This window comes from Lycorma delicatula, chromosome 1 (genome assembly GCF_047948215.1).
Source record: "Lycorma delicatula isolate Av1 chromosome 1, ASM4794821v1, whole genome shotgun sequence".
In the NCBI taxonomy this organism is placed as follows: Eukaryota; Metazoa; Arthropoda; class Insecta; order Hemiptera; family Fulgoridae; genus Lycorma; species Lycorma delicatula.
The window spans coordinates 36273869-36292466 of record NC_134455.1 but is presented as its reverse complement, the minus strand read 5'-3'; the positions used below and the strand labels follow the sequence as shown (position 1 = coordinate 36292466).

Genomic DNA, 18598 nt, shown 5'->3' with positions numbered 1-18598 from the left:
TAATTTCTATTTATTCATTCTGACAAAAAAATTATGTTTTAATTGAATTAGAAATAATCGTGATTATGAATAGGATGAATGGTTAATAATTTTCTTTGTGTTCAAAGACACAGCTATCCGAGAAGAATGTTATTAATTACTTAATATGTATATAATCCACACTTTACAAAAGTTACCCGACACACCTCCTATTTGGTTCGCTGCATTTTTCAGGAATCTACTTGTAAGCAACAGAAACGATAAATGTTATTCAAATATCGATTGTCATCAAATGCTATCGATCATTAAACTACCTCGCTGTTGTCGGTAGAATACGTTAGGTAGTTTATTTCATGTGTTGCTTAGGTTAGCTGGTTTTATGTACAGTTCTATTAAACTGCGATACATGAAATCATTCTTTTAGAATTTATTTTTCTTATATTGTTTAGTTAAACTATAACTAGTTTTGTACAAAATTGCTAAGTTAATTACCTTTAGCTTATAATGACATACGTATTATTGACAGAATTGTGTGTAATGTAATACTGAATTATATGTTTAGCATCTAAGTATAAAGTAAGTTTAATGAAATCATTGAGTATTCTTTAGTAAAAAATTCAATTTTGTTATTTATTACCTTACTGTACTGTGTCTGCGTAAGAAATAATTTAGCCGTTGTTTGTAGTATTGAGATTTTTTTTTTTTAGTAATACTTTACGGTGGTTACAGAGGTTAAAAGAAAAAAATCTACTGGGAGACTCAGTTTCTTAGTCCTCCAACAGTATTTATAATACTTTAATCTTCTATCATGTTTTGCCAACAGGGATATAACTATAAATATAGTTGCCATGTATTTATTTTGTTAATTCAATTCAGTGGGAACCAAATAAAAACATTAAATAATAAAGGAATCATTCTTATATCAGTTACTTATTTAACTTTCTAGACAGCTTATTACACTGTCATGCAGTTTGTATACAACAGTATAGCTGTTAAAGTGAATAGAGTATAACAAGAAAAGTCACATCATGGATGCTATCCACCAATTGCTATAATTTGTGGTAAACTTTAAGAACACATTTGGCCTTAACTAATTATATCTGTGATGAGGATTTTATATTTTTATTCTTAGAACAGCTCCATTTGGGCTCTTACGTTCCTGCAGATTTTATTTAAAGACATTTTAACTCCTCATTTTTCATCCCACAAACCGTTACGATAACCTGGAACCTGGTCAGATTTTTACAATTCAAATACAGTATGCTATTACCATAAATATATCACTAGGTTTGTAAATAATTTAAATTTTCCAGCTCCAGAATACACTTTTTCAAATTATGGTTGTCATTCAGTTTTATAATAATATTTCTCCTAAACCTAGAAGAATGGAATCAGTGGCATTTGAAAGAGCAAGTATTTAATTTAAGAATATGAAATAAAATTAGTGGTTATTTTGTTATTATACACCAAAATATAATTATTTATACAAGTCATTGTGTACTTGAGTGACTCCAAGGTGAGTACAACTGTTTTGTTTTAATTTATAAGTCGTATGTCTTTGAAAGTTAGTATGAAAGTGCCTTTATATTTGTTTTTAATGATTTTCATAAACACTTATTTAACTGACCATCATGTGTATCTCTGAATTAAATATTGTGATCAATTTTTCATCTCCTTCATGGCATTTTTCACCTCCTTCATGACAAATTCCAGAGAAATTGGTAGGGGAGGAGGTACAGAGGATACACAGAGGCAAAGGACGAGTGTTAACTCAAGAAATGTCCAACATATTTGCCTTAAAATTGCTGCTGGAGAGTTTTCAAGGTCACTGATTACAGATCTGTGGTTGAAAAATCCAGATTTACGATGGCAAAAATTTTTAAATCCCTTTAAAACTTGTTACTTGATTTTTGAGATTGTTTATCATGAAGTTGATGTGTAAAAACACAAATTCATATACAAAACATTGTGTATTTAAGAGATTCTGATATATGTATAACTATTTTGTTCTTATACTTCATGATTTAAGTATACACAAACTTGATAATTTACAATTGTCTTTGAAGGAATTGTGTAGAAATTCTTTGTGGGCTTGTAGAATTATGCTGTTATCACCTGAAAAATATTTTCCCTTTCATCACCATGAATTTCAGATTTTAACGTTGACGTTCAAATTTAAGATTTTAAGGTATTTCAGAAGGTTGATGTTCATATTAAACATGAACGCCGAGAAGTGTACCATTCTCATGAAGATGATTAAAAGTAATGTACTGAAAACAACTGTTATTAATTTTTACAAATCCATAACATTTTTTGTTAGGTTCAGTTCTGTTGTGTTTTGTTTTTAATAATAAATGTTCATTTTTTTTGGTTTTTCTTACACTATATTAGATCAATTTTCAGAATTAAATTCACAACCAGTTTTGATAATAAAATTTATGCATTTTGTAGTTACTTTTCAAAGTTATTGTACCCAAACAAAAAAAAAACGTTTTTGTCACCTAATTTTTCTGTTTTATTTTAGATATCATACACCTGAAAATTTTCAGTATGACCTCATTTCATCGGGGGAACTGAAATCCAGGAGAAATTTTTTGCTAGCCAAAACTTCATAACATAGTGTTTTTTGACATACTCGCACATTTGTAAGAACCTTTTCCTTATTCAAGCCCTAGAATCAGTTGTCAAATTATTTCCTTTTCCTCTTGAATCATTCTGCATATCAGTGTTAGTGATTTTTTAAGAAAATTTTCTTTTTATATTTTAGGTTTCTGTTATGAAAAAACTGATGTTGATTTTTAAAGGCTCAGTTGAAAAAAAAAATAGTTTTTAATTATATGTGTTTTTCTCAGTGGTTTCAAAGCTATTAGGAAGTTCTTTGTTGATAATAGAGCAGTTGGAACTGTTATTGATGGGACCTACAGTGGATGGTAAATCCCTTTAGTGTGTAGTTAAAAAGTATATTTTAGAGTGTTGCAAAGGATATTTCAGCTAAGAAGCTAGGAATGGGTATTAGTCCTTTGTTAGGCTTGATTAGAATTTTTTGTATATAGTAATGTTTTCTTTTGATTTGGTTTATGCTTGTTTTGTTTTATAATGTATCTTGGTGTCCTTTTTAGAGGTTGTTAATATAGTATGTATTACTCCAGTATTAACCGTATTTTGAGGTTTTCAGTATATTCCAATCAAGATTTGTACGCAGGGGCTTCTGAATAACTAATGACTGTCATAAAAAATTATTTTAGTTGTGGCTTTTAAGCTATTTTACAGGTATTATAGTTATATTGAATACTCTTTGTCATAGTGGTTGTGCATGTTATGTGCTATGTTAATAATAACGGTGTTGCTGGGTACCATTATGGGTCTCTTTATATAATTTGATAGAAATGGTTTTTTATATGGTATTAATGATGTATTTATTTGGTATTAGCTTATTTGAGTCTGTTATTAACTTGTATGATAAACCTGCTGATTATAATATAAGTATGTATGTGTTACAGATAAATTACCACTGCCTTGATTTGCATGACTGAATCAGTATAATTTCATTTAAATTTTACATCTTGTTTTATGAAGTAAATAATTTACAGTTTAATAGTTAATTATTTTAAATTTTTATCTGCATTGTTCTAAAGAATGATGCCTTGTAGCTCTCCTTGTAATTTTGTCACATAATGGGTCGAGTTAATAAAACGTAGCAACTTCATAGTAGAATCTAGGGTGTTTAAGTCAAATTGAAGTAAATAAACAAACACTACATCTAGGTAGTTATATCTACCCTGACAGAAGTGGTATCCTGAAAAACTTAAGATACAACTGCAGGTAGTTGTAACTACAGTCACTGGCCAAATTATTAAGCCACTCATTAAAAAAAAAATGAGTTTACAGATTTGTTTTGGAATTCTATTTTAACAAGTTTATGCCTTTATATTGTGTTATTATTGTTAAATATATTTTAATAATTAATTAGAAAAAATTGCAGTAGCTTTAAATTATTTCAGTATTTTGTTATCCCTCCTTTAGCTTTGATGTCACTTTCAGTTCTTCTCAGCCTGCTTGTAATGCAATTTAATGCCTTTTCCTTTAACCTGTAATTATGATTCCAGTGTCAAATTATTCTTGCAAATAGTTTGTGTTTACTTGTGACATTTTCCTTTCCTATTCCCTGTTTTAAAAAGTCCACATATTCTCAATTGAGAATTTCTCAACCCAATTGGGTTGAGATCTGGTGAATTTCTTGGACATTCAAGAAGTGATATTGTGCTCTGAGAGAGAAATGTCTTAAAATTTTTTGCTGTGGGGCAAGGAGCTGAATCTTGCATAAATATTTTTTCTTCCATATTGGGAAACTATTCATTTAATTAAGGAATAAGTCTTCTTTGAAGAGCTCTGATGTACTAGTCCTATCACATTGTCCTTACAACAACGTAAAGCCGTCCTTTAAGCTAAATGTCGAACTATATTATATTTGATGATTCTTATGACACAGTCTTCATTAAATTTTTCTCCAGAGCTTCATTTAATATACTGCTTTTTGTCTGTAAGGACTTGAAATGTGGACTCTAGACTGAAGGATACCTGTAGTAAATGGACAAGTTACAGTAGAGTTGAACCAGTACTTAAAGTAGACCCAACCTTACACAGACACTGTATAGCAACTTACCTTATTCCAATCTTCAGAAGGGAATGTTCTGAATAGAATGTTTCTAGCCCATAGTAGTCTTTTTGCCGTTTCATTGCTGCAGTCAACTTGGGCTTCTTGACAGGTTCATCGGCTTTTGAATCCCAGTGCATACAGATTTCGGCAAACAGTTTTTTCAGATACTGCTACTACAGAATCCTGCAAATCTTGTGTGATGATTGCATTAGTAGCAGCCATATTTTCTTTAAATATTTTTATTAATTTCCTTTCAGTTCCAGAAGAAATAATTTTTTACGGCCACATTCTCCCTTCCTCTTGCTACCAAGTGAAACATTGTTTGCTATATTTTCCTTTATTCTTCTCACTGTTGGTGTAGAAATGTTGCACTTCCTAGTGATTTAACTGATATTACACTTTTCTACTTCAAGTAAATGCTTTACAATGGCTTTTTGATCGTCACTGATATTTTTTACTTTGCCCATGGCAAAATTTTCCAATATTTGAGGCTACAATGTTCTTACAAAATAAAGGAAACAAACTTAAACTTTAAAAGTAATTAATGCGGTAAATTAAATAACAATAAAAAACAAATAATAACAATACAATACCAAGAAAATAACAACTGAATGTGTAAACTGGCAATTAAAACAATTTCAGTGCAGATTCACGGAATCACAAAGCTGACTGCATTGTAGTGTAATACTTAAAACACAATACAGCAAGCTTACAGTTTTTTCATCATAAATCTTTTTGCTAATAACATTAAATATTTGAATTAACGTTGAGTGTTCTAATTAAATTACACTGAAAACACAATTTCAGTAACAAAACTGTAAGTTTTAATCCTTTTGAATGGGTAGCCTAGTAATTTGGCCAGGGACTGTAGAGTCCACCAATAACTAACATTCATGTTACAACTTGTTCATTGTTTCTTCTGCCTCCTACTTCGCACTGCTACTCACTTCATACCAATTTTAGCTCAGTGGGAAGCCTTAGCTCATAAGAGGAAGATCCTTCAGTTGTTCTAGAATTGTCATCTTATTTTAAACTATCCTTTCATTAATTCTGATGTAAAGCAAATTAATTTTAAGTTAGTCCTAGCCATGGTGATTTTTATGACAGCTGCTTGTAATGCAGCTGAAGTATTTACCAGTGTAAGCGCTGAGTGGTTTGGAAGTGTCCATGATGCCACGATATGGCAACAAAGCCTGGTTAGATCTGTTGTCTTACTGGTGGGAGTGGGAAGGTTATGCAGGGAGCAACCACCTCTGACGATTGACAATGGCAGACATCGTGGGATAAGGCGACCCCTGACTTAAGGATAGAGTGTGAAGGGAGTAGATCTCCAGTTATTCATGGAGAGTCTTGATTTGAGAAAGGTCACTGAGATTACAGTGGCAGAAGAAAAGGTTCAATTATTAGTGGATGAATCTATGAGGGCTTGTGATGGTCTTCTATTTCGAAGTGTTACAGGGCTGGTTGTCCACCTGTTTATTGGTGGAATGAGGAGATCTCATGGAAACCCAGCCAATGCCTAAGGGCCAAAAGGGAAATTCAGCAGACTTATTTCAATTCAGCTAGGGAACATTGTAAGGTACTTTACAAACAGAGAAGGAGGGAGTTACAGAAGCTCATATGGGAATCGAAGAAGGCTTGCTGGCACAAACTTATTGAAGAGATCAAAAAGGATTCATGAGTGAGACCATACAAGATTATTGTTAAGTATGCTGTGAGATCTAGAGTACCCACTGCTATGGATGTGGAGGCAGCCCAGCACATCACTGATGGATTTTTTCCAGATGGAGATGGGGTTCCGCTGATTACTTCAGGTGAGATAGTGGATCTACTAATGTTCACGAAGGAAGATTTGGTTATAGCAATGGAACGCGTCCCTCGTGTCAAGGCCCTTGGTCCTGATGCGTTACCGAACCTTGTGATTAAATTGGCAGTCCAAGCTAATATAGATGTATTTCTTTACATTTATAATACTTGTCTAAAAGAGGGGGTATTCCCTGAAGTTTGGAAGGTACAGCGTCTTGTATTAGTGCTGAAACCTGGATGTGATTTGGTGCTTCCATCGTCTTATCGTCCTCTGGTGATGATTAATACACTGGGCAAAATCATGGAGCATATGCTCCAGCAATGGCTTGTTCGTGCAGTGGAGGATGCAGGCGGCTTCTTGGGGAGACAATATGGTCTTCAAGCTGGCAGGTCTGCACTTGATGTGGTGGAGGAGATGATAGGCACAATTCAGGTGTATCTTGCTCTGCAAGATACACCCAAGGTGGAATTGGACGTGAGATACACATTTAGTTGCGTTTCACACGTTGCCATTGTGAATGCTCTTTGGAATCTGTAGGTTCCTGTATATCTGTTAAAATTATTATTGTCTTACTTAAGAGACAGGTGATTGATTTATAGGGTAGAGAATGGCATGATTGTAAAGACCATTGATCGGGGTGAGCTGCGGGAGTCAGTCCTTGGACCTACCTTATGGAATATGGTATATGATGGAGTCCTTTGAATTTCACTTCTGGAGGAAGCTGTGGTCGGTTATGCAGATGACATAGTACTCATAGTCAGGGCTACCACCAAGAGAAAGATTGTGGACAAAATTCAGGCTTTGTATACTAGGATCAGTACTAGGATGGCTGGGGTTGTTGGCCTTGAGATGGCCCCTAGAAAAGATAGAGGTAGTCCTTATCACTTCTAATAAAAGACGTCAAACACTGACAGTGGATATGGTGGGAACGAGGGTTGATTTCAGAATGGCCATTAAAAACATTGGCATCTGGATTGATGCCCGATTGAGGTACGGAGTCCATGTTTTGGAAAGTTGTGAGAGAGCGGAGAGGACAATGCATGCGGTTGCCATCTTACTTTTGAACATCAGGGGGCCTGGAGACTCAGGAGGAGGTTATTATCAAGTGTGATGTATTCTTCCCTCTTATATGGGGCAGAGGTCTGGGCAGATGCTCTGAGGTATAAAAGGTATATGGGAATACTTGCTGCGCTGCATAAGAGATGCTGTCAATTGATTATGGCAGTTTATTGTATGATCTCAAGAGAGGCTGCAAAGGTGCTGTTGGGTGTTATGCCAATTGACCTGCTAGTTGCTCACAGAAGGAAGTGTAGAGAATTAAGGATGTTTCCTTCTTCAGAAAAGAGGAGACTGATTGCGGCTAATTTACAAGAGTTGATGGAATACTTGGCAAGAACAGTGGGATGCGGGAGAGAAAGGTCGGTGGACTTACCATCTGATTGGGAATGTACGGAGTTGGTGCGGTAGGACTCATGGATCAATTGATTATAGTCTTACGCAATTCTTGGCCGGGCATGGTGTTTACAGGTAGTATCTTTTTAGTTTTGCTCTTGACCATTCAGACTGCTGTCCAGCCTGCAATGTGGAGGAAACTCCATACCACGTCTTCTTCTGTTGTACGAGGTTCCAGGATGTGTGAAGGTGCATGCTGGATGCCTTGGGTCAGATGGACATGTTCAGATCTGAGGATTTTCAGCAGATAATGCTTCAGGGTATGAAGCAGTGGACTACTATTGCAAATTTTAATAGAAAAGTTTTAGAAGAACTTAGAAACACAGAAAATCTTATAGGAGATGGCAAGCATTGGCGCAACCTGCAAGGGAATGAGGTGTCAGAGGGTACTCGGTTGGACAAGTCTGCGGCTGAGTGCCTTGGGAGCCCTCTCAAACATGAGGGGGGGGTTGCTTTGGTGCGGTGAGGTCGTGGACACTTTGCTCCCGGTGCTTGAGGGTGTTGCTCATGTTTTTAGTGATTATGGCTGACAGTCGTGTGGGTAAGTAATAAGTTGATAAGTAATTGAGTTGTGTGTGTGTTTGTGTACTCTGGGTGAGATTGTGGAAATTTAATTAACTGTTGCGTGTGCTTTGGTGAATAAGTTATGTCTTGTGTCCATGTCTTAATGACTGTTGTGTGCTTGTCTTTTGTTGGCTTGGTTGTATGAATGCATGAATGTGTGTGGTATGTCTAGTACCTGTAAGGTGTGTTATTTTTCTGGATGTTTTCCTCCTTTAGGTATTTGTGGTGTGCGTGTAGTGGTCTAATACGGATGATGTTTGCTTGTGGAGACCAAATGTGTGTGTGTGTGTGTGTGTGTGGGCACTTATCCCCCTCCTGAAGTAATGCTTTATTAGCAGTTTCCCAGGAGGTAGGGTCACCAGGGGTGGAGGTTTAGTCGGTAGTGCGCGGGAATACATACGCATTTTCTGTAACAGCTTGCAGAACCTGTTAGCGTGTCTGACACTGTTTCGGTGCCCATAAGTTGGGGTTCCTTCACTTGTAAAAAAAAATTTCGCCTTGGCTAATAACACCATTCTAACCTCCTTGTAACATGGAACAGAAAAATCTTAGTCGTTTACATGCCAAAGAAAGACATCATAGGAAGAAGCTTTGGGAAAATCAAGCAATGCTTCCTCGTACTTGCAAACTGCATTTGAGTATCTGTTGAGAAAGTACCAAAAGTTGTTGTTTGTTGTACTGTATTATATGATGTATAACAAAATGATTGAACAATAGATTTGATATTGAAAATAACACAGTAGTGGAAGACAACAATGAAAATAGTGAATATAATGAACAGCAAAATGAAAATGAAGGAACAGAAGTTCATGGTGAACAAAAGTGTCAAGAAATGTCATAGTTTTTGTTAAATGCATATTAACTTACTTTTTTCAATCATTGTATTTTTTGTAATTTGTAAACTTGTACTTTTCAGTTTATGGCCTTTCCTTCCCTCAAAATTCCTTTAAAAATTTAATATATATATAAAAATAAATAAAAATATTTTAATTATCATGCTAATAATAATCACATCTAAGTAGATGCTTTTGTGTGTCTGTATCAACTTACATACAACATGTAAGTGCAGTTTACTGAATGTATTTCATAGTGTATGTGTGTACTCACATGCACATATGTACCAATGGGTTAAATATTTTTTAATTTTATTTATTTACTTTTTTGATAAAGTAAAAGGTTTTAGGATGTACTTTATTTTAACTAAAGAGGAAAAAAAAACTAAAATTTCTCTCAACTCTTCGTTAGTACCGTTAGTACTTCGTCAACTTCGTTAGTACTTTAAAAAAAAAGATCAAACTTAAAGATCGGGAAAAAAATATTTTTATTAGTATTGGGTGAAAAAGAAAATCCAGTTTTCACCGAAGTGTCCGGAAGTATTTCCATGTCAAAGACTACTAACAAATTGGAGTGTGCCTGCTTTATCTCAAACTCTGAAATAATGAAGTTTTAACTGCACTTGTAGTTGTATCTTTACTTTATTCACATCAAAAGAGAAATTACAACTACCTTTACGGAAAAACAAAGTTGTAACTATAGGAGTTAGTTGTAACTTACTTTTTTTTATTCAACCAAGAGTAGTTACAACTTAAAAATAATGTAGTGATAGCTTCAACTCCTTTTTATTCACTTTACTCAATGTGATTGATTTAAAACTTAATACTACATTTTAAATAGCATACTACCAATACATTGGTTGCAGAATTAGACCTAATTTGTTCAGTTAATATTGGTTCACAGGCTATATTGTGTAATTTTCTTATGAAGAGTAATTCGGTTAGTTGAAGCAATTTTGTCAGTGCATTCTTTTGTATTTAATTATTTTAATACTGTATGTATAACAGTGAATTAATTACTTTTGAATTTTTATCAGTATGATATTGACTCATAATTTCTACTGATGGAAAATAGAAAGAAAGATTGGTGGAAGTAAATATGCAAAGTTTTTAATTTTGGTGTTGGTGGGCGAAAAACGCCTGGGCGTTATCATCATCCGGTAGCTATCAGTAAAATAACTAGGGTAAAATAACTCCGAAATAATAAATTATACAAGACGGAAACGTAATATCAATCATATAATAAAAATTTACTAAAACAAGCTAAGAAGGCAAAATAAAACTCAAAACTAATACCAAAGACAAAGTTGATAAAATATAAAAGTTAAAATAATAGATTAAAGAAAGTATATAAAACTTACCTAACTTCGATGGGTTGTGCAAAAATCCCCTCCCCGGACAGTAAAATTAAATACATAGAATCAAAAATCAAATTGAAAATAAAGGTAAAAATTATTAAAAAAACTGTCCTTACAGAAAAACATATATGAGCATATTAAATCCGTTGCAGTAACCCGGTACTATGCAAAAAGATAAACACCCGTTCCAAAATCCCGCTATCGTCGCACAAGGCATCACGGATGTTTCCCGGTATATTAAACTGATGACCCAACGCCGCATAACATATACAGTCCACGAGAATGTAGTGCACAGTCATTCGGCAGTTACATCGTGTGCACAGGAGTGGGTCTTCTCCTGACATTAGGTATTCGTGTGTGATCTTCGTATGTCCCAACCGTAACCGGCAGAGGACCAGTTCTTCACGACGAGAGTTTCTGCAAGAGGAGCCCCATGGCAACACTGAATCCTTAATCCGTCGGAGTTTATTATCGACGAAGTATTTATGTGAGAATAAAATTATCAATTACTGATTAAGATAAACTTGACATTTTAATGAAGATCACAACTTTAATACAAATTTTATATTGAAATAACAGTTATTATTAGGAAAAAACACATGACAGAAGCCTTCTAAAATATTGAAATGGTTTTGAAAAAAATCTCATAATTAATCTACACTAAATATAAAGCAACAAGCTTAATTATTGTTTAAATATAATTGAAAATTAGTTTTAAAATTAAATTTGTGTGGTTTTAAGTGAAATTTTTACTATTGCCTGCAATATGCTGAGTAATTTATAACTTTGCTTTATGACAAATTATAAATTTTACGGCTGTTATAAGATCTATGTTACTTTAATGGAATTAAAATCATTTCTTAAATATTATAAAGCTGTGTCTGTTACTTTTCCATTGGAAGATAATTTTTAAAAATCAACCATTTCTTTAAAATAATTAACTGTGTTTATGTTTGTTGCAGAAAATTATTGTTGGAAAATCTGAAAATTCTTTTCTTTCTCATTAATTATGGCAGAGTCTGACTTAATGGCCTCTTCAACTATTACATGTAGTTTATGTGTGGAATGGCTTAATCAACAGAAGTCAGTTATTAAAAAAACTAAGTGCAAAACAGCTCTGTTGGAGTTAGTTCGTAATGAATTTAGAGATTTATTTTTAAAAATAACAGGAGAGGGTTTGCATTTAAAATTGCTAGTAAATAACTTAACTATGCATAAAAAGTTCATAACAGAAGGCAAAGCAACAATAAATTTTAGTGAAAGTAAAACTATCATATATATTTCAAATGCTCCAACATCTAATTTGATATTATTTTTGAAAACTGTTTTTATAAAAATGACTAGTAGAAAAAGTTCCCCTAAAGTTCCTTTAAGAGAACAGTTCCTCTCAAACAAACCAAATATTATTCAAGAAATTAGCCCTATAAATGTGAAAGATGTAACCAGAGTTAAGAAAGATATAGTGGTTGATGTCAAGAAACTGGAAAATCGAAAGAAAAGACAAATACAAGAAACTGAAAAAAATAATGAGGTAAATAAGAGACTTTTTTTATTGTTTATATAAGTAATTGCTTTTAAATTTTGTGCATACAATAACTTTTTGAGATAAGCAAATGTTTGCCCTATACTTTAAACAGGAGAAAATCATTATTTAAAGAAATATGACATCAGTGTTAGTCATTAATCCAGGAGCATTCCCATGGTGAGAAAAAGTTCAACAATATTTTTCCCATAGTCTTGTTATTCCCTGATTTATATTTATTATTTAATTTTTTTTATTCCCTGATTTATATTTTTATTTAAAAGTGCTTCATTTAACCTATTTTTGAGCTGATACATATGGGTACATAGTATGGATAAATGACACATGGTACAAACATATATACAAGATGATACACGGTACAAAGATACATATGTACAAACAAATGACAAGTGTGCCCCACTTATGGGGCATAGGAAGGGGAAAGTACCAGCTGGCCTCCATTTATCTTTTTCACTACATGCACCATACAGTAGAGAAAATTTTCATGTGACTTACTTGATAATCAGTGTTTTCACCAAGCTGTCATTTTTTGATGTTTTTTTATTTTTTTAACTGTTTTATGCAATTTTCTTTCATAATATGCTGGTGTTAAGTTTTTATCACTATATATGAGTAGCTTTTGTTATAATAGTTTTAAAATAAATAAAGAACAAAAAAAGAAAAAAAATATATTAGTTTGGTTGTGGTAAGAGAAAGACAAATTTTATAATGCATCTGAACAAACTATATATATATATCAAGATATATTTTGTTTCTCATATACACTAAAAAATTTACACTGAAAGTAAATATAGTAAGCATAACATAGACACTAAAGAATCAAAATCAAAATTGGTGAATAAGTTGCAGCTACTGAAAAAATTCTATTAACTGTAAACAGAAAATTGTGTGAATATGAATAATATTATAAAAAATTATAGTATAAATGATAATAAAAAGTACTATTCCTTATGATGCCCCAACTTATGGACGGAGGGTGTATTATATTGCGAAGGGTGGTATGAATACGATTTAATCAAATAGTTGTTTCAGAAGGAAAATCTTTATTTTGCTGAAGGATATAATTAAAACCACAACTTTCACATACTTGTAGTTTATGTATGAACTGTTGCAACTTTATCTTACTGTTCTAGATAACTATCATCTGCATAGAAACTATAAGGTGTTATATTCTCTGTCTACATAAGTGCTCTTCAGCCTTGACTAAATCTTTTATACGTGACAATTTCTTCAAGATAAGTATTAAAATAATATATCTTTTTAATGCATAGAGTGTTAAGAAGACTGACAAACTACACCTATGTCTAAAACTTCTGGTAATTAAAATTCCATTTGCTAAAAACCCATTAAAATATAATATCATTTGAGGCATTTGATTAAAGCTTTGGCTTTAATCAAATGCTATGGGAAGTTTTAGTCTGAAATTAATATTAGCTAAAAGTCTACATCTTCACTAACTTTGGTGAATATTCAGTAAACTAATACAATTAGTGTAATAATTATTTAAAAATACATTAATCTTGTATTATGTCAATCGCCAAACACTGCTCACTGTTACTTAAGCATATATTATAAAGTTGCAGTAAACTCAAATGTTATATTTCACCCCTATACTTAAATAATTTTTTTGTTAAACTATTCAGGCTACAAGATTTTCGGTGTTTCATACTCTTCATAACATTTAGTAATTTATAATTATTTTATTTACTCCATATTGTTTGATTCATTGATCCTCTTCTGTTTTAGCATCATATCATAACTTTTGATAATACTTTATTGTATTTGTGGACTTCTGTTGTTTACTCTGACCTTTTTTGTTATTTTATTGGTTTTAAGACTTTCAAAAGGTTTTGAACCTTTTGTTGACAAAGTCTGATAACCATGAATTAATTTTCAGTCATTCTAATGAATTTTTTCAAGATTGCTGTTGAGCCTATTAAGTCCATAATGAGCCTATTTGTATTTTACTTTAAGCTCAGTGGATTAAAATTGTGATCCAATGGACTTCTTCATTTATTACCATATCTAAGTCTTCACGTTCTACAGTCTTTTTTCCTATTATACTTCAGAAACTATATCAATATGCTACTACATGACTGGACTTTATGTTTAGCCACTTTATTTCTCCTTGTAGAAATTAAAGAAATTTCCTACAGATTTTTATTGAATTAAACCATCAATACTTTATTGATAAGTGAGCTGGTTGATAATTCTTTCTAAAAAAATTGTTCATTATTCTTAGTCCATTACAAGTAAAGAATTCATGTAAACTTTTACCATTGTAATTCACAGACTCTTCCTCAAAAATCTATTGCTTTTTTTTTGATTGGATTATTTCTTACTCTAACGTTAATATTTAATGTTTTCATTCTGATTATGTGTGTAAAATAGTGATTTTTATTTTATTTGATGATTTTTGAAATCTGAAGCATACTGTCAAAAAGTAGAGTACTCAAGCTTTAATTTTTTTATTCGTCTCTCTAAGCCTGTTGGTTGTAAAGTTAAAGTAGTTTGAATACAACCATTTTTTTATCATAAAATGTTGGTGCACCTTTAATCTTTTCTACTAGTGTAGTAGTTATTTAATTTTAGTTTGAAATATCAGGAAAACATAATTTTTGCCTTTTTTTAATCAGCCACCGCCTTCTTTGACCTCCTGAACATCCCCCTACAATTTTCTGTGGACCTTTTACCACCCCCTGAAGGCCTCCAGCACCCACAAGGGGGCGTTATTGCCCACTTTGAAAATGAATGCCCTAAACCTAAGATCCTTATATTACTGTTTAATTTAATCTCTATTATCCTTTATGTGTAAGTTAAGTGTCATAACCATAAAGGTTAAGTAGATAACTCAATATGAGTTACATATCTTACAAAAATGAAATAGCAATTCTCAGAGAATAATAATCAAAATCTCATTTCAGGCTTACAGACAATGAGTGAAGTGGTTTCTTATTGCCTTCTTCATGCAGCTAAATATGTCAAGACTCAAACATAGTTTAAATAAAAAGAATAGTTTAGAATCTAAACATTTTGATCAAGATGACAAAATAAAATACTCTTTTAAATCTAATCAAGCTAAGAAATCAGAAGATGTAAAGAAGGCTGGTGCGTTTACTCCAGATGATCAAGGGGTACAGAATGATGATGTTCATAATGAAGGTGATGATGAGGGGATAGAAGAATCTGCAACAGCAGCAGCAGCAACAGCCGCAACACACCAGCAGATTTTACACCACCAGTTAACCTGCCTGAGAAAATCGATGATCCAAGTGATGTTAGGCCTGCCAACTGGGATGATAGAAAAGTATACCTGATGGCTCTGCAACTAAGCCCAACGATTGGGATGAAGATGTACTACAGTACATACATGATTCTGAAGCAATTAAACTTCATGGTTGGTTGGATGATGAACCACAAAATATTCCTGATCCATCTGCTTAAAACCTGCAGATTGGATCTAAGATATTGATGGTGAGTGGGAAGCACCATTAATATCAAATCCTGCTTGTGATGAAGCTCCTGGTTGAGGAACATGGACACCACTAGAAATTTTAAATCCAGAATATAAAGGAAAATGGAGACCACTGCTCGTAACAATCCTAATTATCAAGGAAAGTTGGCACCACAAAGGATACCAAATGCATATTACTTTGAAGATTGAGATCTTTTTAGAATAACATCGATTGTGGCAGTTGATTTAGAACTTTGTTGATGTCAAATCAAATAATGTTTGATAATATCCTAATAATTGATGATTCGGCTTTGAGCGATGCTTGGGCTGCACACTTATTTGATATTACGAAGAAGAAAATGCTCAGTTGCTGATAGTTTGTTGACTGCATTATTGAAATATACAAATGAGCATCCGTGATTGTGGGAAATATACTTAGTTTCATAGAATTACTAATACTAGTATTAGCTTTCTGGTGCAGTTCTTCAAAGGAAAAACAAGACAACAGCAAAGGAAATTGCTTGTATAAAAAACGCACACTAATATAAATTTATATGCAGTACCTTATTTATTACAAGGACAGCAGAATTCGGGTTATTAAAAATACAAACGATGATAATATTAATAGTAATATTAAACATTATCTTTATTAAGATGTTAATCCACAATCAAAGCATTCTAACGAAGAGCAAAACTGCATTGATACTACATCAATTACAGTGATATTTTACTGGTATCGCAAACAAATCAAAAACAAGACAACAGCAAAGGAAATTGCTTGTATAAAAAACGCACACTAATATAAATTTATATGCAGTACCTTATTTATTACAAGGACAGCAGAATTCGGGTTATTAAAAATACAAACGATGATAATATTAATAGTAATATTAAACATTATCTTTATTAAGATGTTAATCCACAATCAAAGCATTCTAACGAAGAACAAAACTGCATTGATACTACATCAATTACAGTGATATTTTACTGGTATCGCAAACAAATGAGTCCAAATCATTATTACCCATTAAATAATGTTAACAGCAATATTAATAATTTCATTAAAGAAAACGCGCGCGCATGCAAACACACATACCAACACACACACACACAATAATATTCTTGGCTAAGTATTTGAACCAGACAGTGGAGTGCCTTCTCCATTCATATTTCCTGATGCAGATAATGATTTTTCTAATGGCAGTTTGCTCTCAAATCAAATTCATGTTGAGTAATTCCGTTTTTCTCCAACACACAAACATAGTTCTTGTTTCTAGTATTTGTGAAGAAAGTTTTTTTGCTTTTATGTTGCCTCCTTACATCTATGCACTACACTGATATAAGTTAAAGGAATGTAGAAAAAACACAAATGTTCATCCTCACCACAAACAAATTAATCATTTTTTATTTTTTTAGTTTTATGTGCCCTTTGAAGACATCTTCCATATTGCGCACGGTTATGTCTCTGATCCTTTGACAAGTTATGTGCATAAACCATAAGTGAATTTCTCAAACTTTTACTAAGATTTGGCAAATTGTTACTCTCATAATACATCATAATAAATAATTTATAATAAATAATTTCTGACTAACAGTGATCTTGAATCCATTCTCAAACTTTTACAATGAGTTCTTCATTCTGAATAAAAGTTAGATGTTATAGTCTGTCTTCATCTACAAGAGTTTCTTTACCTTTTTTTAACTGATTAATCCAGCTAAATAACATGTACATGTATTTGCATGCTCTTGCTTCATCAATTGCACAATTTCATGCTTTTTTCCTCATGTTTGAAACTGAATTTAATACTATCTGTTGCATATTGAGTCAGTGGTTTTATCCTAACTAAATAACTAAAGAAAGATGCAACTGGTTGTATCTTTCTCCAATATGATTAGTATAGGGCCAAATTTTAAATTAGGGATACTTGATTGAATGCAGTAACTGGTAGAAATCATTTGTCTCTTTGTTAATATGAAATCTGTCTCATTATGTAATGATTGGATTGTGTTTAAATAACCTTTTATTTCAAATTTTCACCACAACTCTATTCCAATGTAAAACATTAAAAAACTGCCAATGATTTAGTCTCTCTACCTTTCCGTATTATATTAAATTTCTGTGTTATATTAAAGGGTAATGAATGTTATTTCACTACCTAATTGCTAATGTTATACTTTTCCAACTTAAGTCCAAACTTTAATTCAAGGCTGTTATGATTACTGATAGTAATTAAAGAATTTCACATGGATGTATTACTACTTCATTGCAAAACCCCCAAGACTTGAAGAATCTGGAAGATTGTTGCAAAAGTTTATTTCTACTAATCTACAGAGAGCAAACTTTACTACATTGCCACAGTTACTAGTTTTGTTCAGCTTTGTGTATCTTGTTTTCCTGGTATCCACCAAATCTGGTGAGGTGAGCATTTTCTATCCACATGAAGAGTTTTTCCCTGATGAAGCACTACAATTCTTACTTTTAAATTAAAACTAATGTAAAGTAGAATAATAGTCTAAATGTTACTTAAAAATTACCCTGTAAAAAAATTCAGTTTTTCCAAACAAAGCCATCTGAAAATTTAAATATTTGTACACTTTAATTTTTTTGTAAGTATAATTGTAAAGCAGAATATTAAATTAAAAACAAAAAATAACAATATTAGTAACTTATCTGAGAATTTCTCTCAGTATCTTTGAAAAAGATTTTTTTATTGTTTCTTATTCAGTTTAAAAAAATAATTCTTAAGGATCAACCTATTTTTCCCTACACTTAATAAATGTGGATATTATTTTGCAGATTTTCTTCATTAGTGCTCTTAATAAATAGTCATTAGTTATAAATTGTAACTTTAAAAGTTTGGGGAACATTTTTGAACTGTAATCTTTTTTATTTTAAGACCACATTTTTCATTTGAAGAGATTGTATGTTCATTGAAGACAACAGGGGTATG

At 32.3% G+C, this 18598-nt stretch overlaps 1 protein-coding gene across 1 annotated transcript in view; it reads left to right on the top strand.

Moving 5' to 3' along the window:
• The first annotated feature begins 314 nt into the window (after positions 1 to 314).
• Pif1 (Pif1 DNA helicase) overlaps positions 315 to 18598 on the top strand; it is a 61600-nt gene continuing 43316 nt past the window's right edge. The window contains exons 1-2 of the mRNA XM_075354074.1: positions 315 to 555; positions 11613 to 12181. Coding sequence (XP_075210189.1) covers positions 11660 to 12181 — 522 coding nt within the window. The 5' untranslated portion in view covers positions 315 to 555; positions 11613 to 11659. The remainder of the gene's footprint in view (positions 556 to 11612; positions 12182 to 18598) is intronic.